We start from the raw sequence: 6,880 nt of genomic DNA on the forward strand, positions 1-6,880 counted from the left end.
ACCCGATGGCGACATCATGGATGGACCGAATCCTCTAATTAAAGACTGTCTAGGTTGCAATCGTGTGTATATATAATATGGACAATATTAACCAAAATAACAATAGAATTTATTACAATATACGATTATATTCGGGTTTATATGTAGCATATACATAGAATTAAAAAATGTATTATTCGATAAAATGATAATCTAGAAATAGGATACATTAAAAATATATATCTTTATAACTTTCACCCATTCTCGTTACACAAAATGTAAATGTTATAAATTTTTATATGTGAAAAATATATAATCAATAATTATGAATTTAGCGTGGTTTATTCCCCTCATCCGTATCCTCATCCTCATCATCATCGCTATTTTCGACATCTATAATTATTACGATAGGAGGATTCATGGATGGCCGCTTGAGTGACAGACGTGAAAAATCGTGCTACGACTCTCTGGTGTATTACTATTGGCAGATCTCAGCTGCAAGGCGCTTTAAGTGATAGTTTTAGTGACAAAAAATCAGGCTTCCTTTTGTGATAATCACCGTGGCTCGCAACTACACCCAAGGAGAAAAAATCCGAAATTTCTGCACACAGTTTTCGACAAAGTGAGGTTGGTTTGTTTTTCAGTCCACAATCATGTCGTCTCCTCCTAACAACGGTATCTCTCACTCAGTCTCGGCTGAGCAGGAGACTCCACAGAACACCAACAGAGGGCAGCAGGTTACGACCCCGCTATCCCATGATAATGATAACCGCACTGCCGATAAAACACCCGGCACTAGAGGTCGCAAACTAATGGCACTCACATGGAGTTCACTCAACCTGGACGTCATAGGAAACCCGATTGACCCTTTAAACAACAACAACAAAAAGAGGTCTCGAGAAACGGAGGAAGAACATCCGGCAAAAAGAAGACTAGCACTGGACGCCGCTACTATCGCCAGCCTCCGAGAGGGCATAGTTGAAGCCCTATCGGAGAATGTTCAAAAAATAATCGACTCCAAGCTGTCCTTTATTTACAACCTCCAGACGGAAGTTGAAGAAATTAAAAAATCAAACGCCGAGACCATAGCTAAGCTAACAGACACCGCCGCGGCCAACGACGATCGACACTCCCGCAAATTTGACGAACTCAGCGAGAGGATAAATAAGCTCGAGTCAATGTCTCAACAGGGCACACAACTATCTTCGGCTTCTGCACAGAATGCTTCAGAACAAAACGTTCGGACTGATGAGATACAAGCTGCAGTCAAAGCCCACATGCAACAACTCAACAAGAAGCTTGACTCTTTCGACAAACACCACCGGCAGTTGAACATCATAATTAAGGGCCTAGCCATACGCGACGTTCCAAGGCAAAGTCTATCAGAGACTGTCGACAAATTCCTGGAAGATAACTTCAGTGTGTCCAGCTGTGTTGAGCAAGCGAGAATCATAGGCAGCTATAACAAGACTGGCTCAGTTATCAAAGCCAGAATCGCTTCAATGAAAGCCAAAACGGAGATAATGAGGAAGAAGAGGACACTGGGAGCTCGCAAGATATACATCGAGCATGACCGAACACCGGAAGAGCGAGATGCTGATTACAAACTCAGGCTAGCAGCCAGACAACGCCGCAACGATAAAAGCGGCAGCTTTACAAACGCTAGTTCCATCCCACAGCCACCGACCACCTCCCACTTACCGACTGGTACCCCCCCAAGGACTCCAACGACGACTCTCTCACAGGCCACCAACTCTCAATTTCCACTGGACACCCGGATACAGGCTCGCTGTTCTTCAAAAAACGGAAACTGAGGATAGTATTTTGGAACTGTCACGGGTTGGGTAATATAAATAGTTACACACTACTAAGTAAGGCAGATATTTTTTGCATAAATGAAACATGGTGCACTGACAAATCCATTACACTCTCCAAAGAATACAATGGCTTTAATATTATTTGTTCACAGGCTACCAGGATGCATGACGTGGGAAGGGCGAGTGGTGGACTCTTAATGGGCATCAACAAAGCTTTCAAACACGAAGCTCTAGAAACAACTCCTTGGTGGATTATTGTCAGGGTATCTCTGGAGAACTGGAGCTTTATCCTATGCAATTTTTACTTTAGTCCGTCTCTGCCACTTCAGCATCTTTTGGATATTCTTCAGTTGACCATAAATGACATACGAATGACTTATCGCGATGAGCTATTAGTGATGGGAGGTGACTTTAACGCCCGTGTAGGATCCCAGGGCTCAGTTCATGAAGATGCCCTTCTAGGCTCTTCGTTACACTCAACTCGTTCATCATTAGACACCACTCACACGGCCAGGGGCTCACAACTCATAAACTTCGGCGACATCAATGGACTCATCCTGCTAAACGGGAGAACCCCTAGCAATCACCCCGCCCAGCACACCTTCTGTTCCTCCTCTGGTAAGTCAGTCATAGATCTGGTATGGGTTGATCTCGCGGGTGCAAATCTTATAGACGACCTGCAGACTATGTCCGAAGCTACCACATCAGATCATTTCCCAGTTGCAGCAACACTAAACTTTCCCATAAAGACGCCAACCTCTCCTTACTCCTCTGACTCTATCCCCTCCTCCGTTAAGCTGAGATGGAACTCACCAGCACAGGAATCCTACACAAACGCCATGCTACTGTCTCAACACTTGGGGATCTCATCTGAGACCTCTACGATTGACTCTCTACACACAAACCTCGTCTCGGCAATCATAGAGGCCTCCAAAGAGGCAGGAATGTTAACGCAAAACACGCAAAACACTGTACAATTAACCACTCACAAACCGTGGTTTGACAAAGACTGTCGAGACGCTAGGAAAAAGCTACATCAAACTCTAAAGCTGGCCAGAGCTGCCAAATTTAATTTATCAGAAACTGAAGAATATTTAAACCAAAAAAAGAGTTACAAGGAGCTAATCTCCACCAAGCTCAACTCCTACAGGCTCACAGTTGTCCAGAGATTTGCTGACATTAGTAATACCACACAATTTTGGCGCACATATAACAGCTTCAAAAAGCACTCCCACTCGCCCTCTCTACCTCTTGCCACCTGGAGCGAATTTTATAAAAATGTATTCCCGCCTAGAATTATAGACAACACTACCTATTTCGGAGTCTCAGACCCCATACTAGACACATCAATCACGTACGATGAGATTCGCAGGTCAATTAATGGCATGAAAAATGGTAAGGCACCAGGTCCAGACGCAATCACGGGTGAATTCATAAAAAATTTGCCTTCAAACTGTCTTCTCTACATACAATCGATGTTCATTGAGATCCTCGATACTGAGCACATTCCCAGTGACTGGGCTCAAGTTGCTATGTTCATGTTATTCAAAAAAGGAGACCAGTCGGACCCCGGTAATTACCGAGGTTTGGCTATGATAAATGTTCTAACAAAAGTTTTCACTACGATCTTGAAAAACAGGCTAATAAAATGGATTGATCTGACTGGTGCCTTGCCCGAGGAACAGGCAGGTTTCACAGCCAAAAAAGGCTGCATTGACAATATTTTCTCGCTATTGGCTGCCCTTCAAATAGGACTGAGAAACAAAAAGAGCCGCCTATACGGCCTCTTCGTTGATTTTAGGAGAGCCTTCGACTCCGTGCCACACAGCGCCCTCTGGAGGAAACTCTTCCTCTTGGGTGTCAGTCCAAAAATGATAAGAATCCTGAAGTGCTTGTACGACCAAGCAGAATTACGTGTTAGATCGGAAGGCCGCCTCTCGGGGGTGTTTGAGGTCACGGAGGGGGTTCTACAGGGAGAAATACTCAGTCCTATTTTATTTATTCTATATTTGCACGACATAGTAGATTTCTTTAGGTCTAAAGGTGCACAAGGCATCCAAATCAATAATGTATATGACTTAATAATGCTACTGTACGCTGATGACCTGGTCATACTTGCTAGAACATTCTCTACTCTCAGGAAATCCCTCAGAATTCTTGAGGAATATTGTGCGTGTAATAAACTCACTGTAAACATGGATAGAACCAAGATCATACACTTTAGGAAAGGTGGCCCAAGGGAAAGAAGGAGTCTCTTTTACAACGGTCAACCAATTGAATGGGCAGACGAGTACGTATACTTGGGAGTGCCGTTTACAAGCTCCACGCTGGGACTTTCGGCGGCTAAATCAGCTTCACAAAAAGCACATTCCGCCGCCGGGGCAGCGCTCTCGACGCTTGCTAGTATCAAAGCCGAGTCTTGGCATGGTATCACAAAGATTTACGAAGCCACTGTAGCTAGCACGCTCCTATATGCCTCTCATATTTGGGGCTTGCGACACCTAGACACACTTGAAAAGTCCCAACTAAGTTTTTACAAGAGACTCCTCCTTCTCCCAAGCGGTACCCCCAGTGCACCACTAAAACATGAGCTCAATTTATCCTATGTAAAGACCGGGGTGCTGAGATCGGCACTAGGATGGATCGCAAGGATTCTTGAGATGGACGAACATCGCATTCCTAAAATTTGCTTCAGCAGACTTGTAATTTTAGCAAACAGCTTATCCACCGATCCCAGTTACAACTGGATCTTGCAGATTGAACCCTTGCTGGAACTCGGTAATGCTCCACCAACAATCTGGTTCAGCTCATCCAGTGCTCATTGGAAAAGACTGACCTCCAAAATCCTGAGCTCATTCTCTGCCAATCTCAGGCGCCTTGATCTAGCTGCCATCACAGAAAAAACTCCTTGTCAAGTGGCAATTCCCCGTCATCTAAATTCGCCTATCGCATCATATCTCAAAGAAAACCCTGTTCATATGGCCAGAGTACTCGCACAGGCAAGACTTGCCAACAATCACTACTTCAGCTTTAGTTTTAAACGCATGTATTACGGTATAAACCCGCAACTTCTATGTTCAATTTGTAACCTACAAGAAAACGAGAACCTGGCGCATATCTTTCTAAGGTGTCCAGTCTACAGACCCTACAGAGAACACTTCATCGCTCCATTATACCCTACTCACGCTACTGATGATGTCTCCCTGCTCCTCAACATCCTAAATGACCTTAGACCCGTGACAGTAAAAGCCGTTTACTTATTTCTAGCACGCTCGATGAACCTCAGAGCGTTTTGCTTAAATGACTAAAGGGAATATCAGCGCTCCCTGTGCAATATTCTACTCGTTTTAACAAAAATACTATCCTCAGCTTACCGCCTAACGAACCAAAGTCATTATATAAATTATATTATATTAAGGAAAATTATTATTACAATTATTATTATTTATTTATTTTTTTTGTTTTTTTTTTTTTATCGTTAACTGATTAAGGTTTATTTAGTTTAGCTAGTTATATTATATAATTTATACGTTTCATTTGCACAAGATTGTTTTATCCCATGTATTAGCGAAATTCATGTATATCACCTGCTGTAAGCTTAGCTTTATAAGCAGTTAAATAAATAAATAAAAAATAAAAATAAATATAATTATGACGATAGTTTCATTCTCCCGTTTTATTTTCTACAATTATTGTATTCTATACTACCAGCTTTTCGTTTGCCGATATTTCTCTCGTTGCATACCCAACGCTAATATGGTTGGAGATGTGCAGGCTCAGACTTGTTCGCTATAAAGAGTCGTAAAACCCAAAACTGTGTGTAGACATACCATCCGGTGAAGGGTCGGCAAGACAAGATTTTTCTCACGTCAAACACTGTTCGCCACCTGCTTTCGTTTACAGATTTTTTTCTCGTTGCATACCCCACGCTAATATGGCTGGGGATGTGCAGGCTTGGACTTGTTCGCTATAGAGTCGTAAAACCCAAAACTGTGTGTACACATACCATCCGGTGAAGGGTCGGCAAGACAAGATTTTTCTCACGTCAAACACTGTTCGCCACCTGCTTTCGTTTACAGATTTTTTTCTCGTTGCATACCCCACGCTAATATGGTTGGGGATGTGCAGGCTCGGACTTGTTCGCTATAAAGATTCGTAAACCCCAAAACTGTGTACACATACCAGCCGGTCAAGCCGAGATGCGTGGAACGCAGTGCGCATCGCATCTCTGACGCCATTTTTCCCTCCGATATGCATAGAACGCAGTGCGCACCGTCCCCAAATTCTTGCGATCCATCGGCCTATATATAAGCTCAACGCATTCGATGCAGACTCATCAGTCTTACACAATACGTGCAAGTCAAAAGCCTATAATTTTCATTTCTCTTACATACAATTGTTGCCTATAACCGTCAAAGTCATGGCAGTCGAAGCGTATATGGGACTTGCAGAGCAGATGGAGGGGACTTACAATTTGCTGAGAGAGCAACCACCCGGAGAGGAGAATTACGCCGTCATCAATCATTGGGTTGATATTGGAATTGCGAATATCCAAGTTCTGCGCGATATTTCCATGCAACGAGGAACAACCGTTGGTGCGAAAATACGGATTCAACATACGATCGCACTCCTGCAATCTTGGGTGACGAAGATCAAGCAGTTACAGCAGCGCACAGTGGTGACGGGTGGAAATATTGGTACTCCTGCGGGTGTACAATGGGACGACGTGGATAGCGCTTTTGCCAGCCGAATCAGAACGGGGGTTGTCACGAATCTCAGTCATAAAAATTTGGACGCCTTCCTGGACGATGTGCAGCGCGTAGTCACCGAGAAGTTGGAGCTGGTACTGCGCAAGGAGGGGAATGTGAAGGTGAACATCATATTATCATGCAAATTCGAAAATGCCAAGCATGAAGAGATATCAACCGAAGTCAAGAGTTTCAACACCTCCAACGTGGCGATTCTCCTCCCATCAAGCGATATAAATGGTTGGTTTATACGTGCACGGGGTGATCTGCAGTCAAAGGTGGAAGATTTCGAGCAACGCGATTCCGGCTGAAGTATGATTGAGATCCTTAACCTCA

At 43.7% G+C, this 6,880-nt stretch overlaps 1 protein-coding gene across 1 annotated transcript; it reads left to right on the plus strand.

Moving 5' to 3' along the window:
• Positions 1–1,957: 1,957 nt before the first annotated feature.
• Positions 1,958–5,104, plus strand: LOC124305553 (uncharacterized). The gene has a single exon (XM_046765128.1). The coding sequence runs from the start codon at positions 1,958–1,960 to the stop codon at positions 5,102–5,104; it is 3,147 nt and encodes a 1,048-aa protein (XP_046621084.1).
• Positions 5,105–6,880: the final 1,776 nt, after the last annotated feature.

The sequence above is a fragment of the Neodiprion virginianus genome, chromosome 5 (genome assembly GCF_021901495.1).
Source record: "Neodiprion virginianus isolate iyNeoVirg1 chromosome 5, iyNeoVirg1.1, whole genome shotgun sequence".
NCBI lineage: Eukaryota > Metazoa > Arthropoda > Insecta > Hymenoptera > Diprionidae > Neodiprion > Neodiprion virginianus.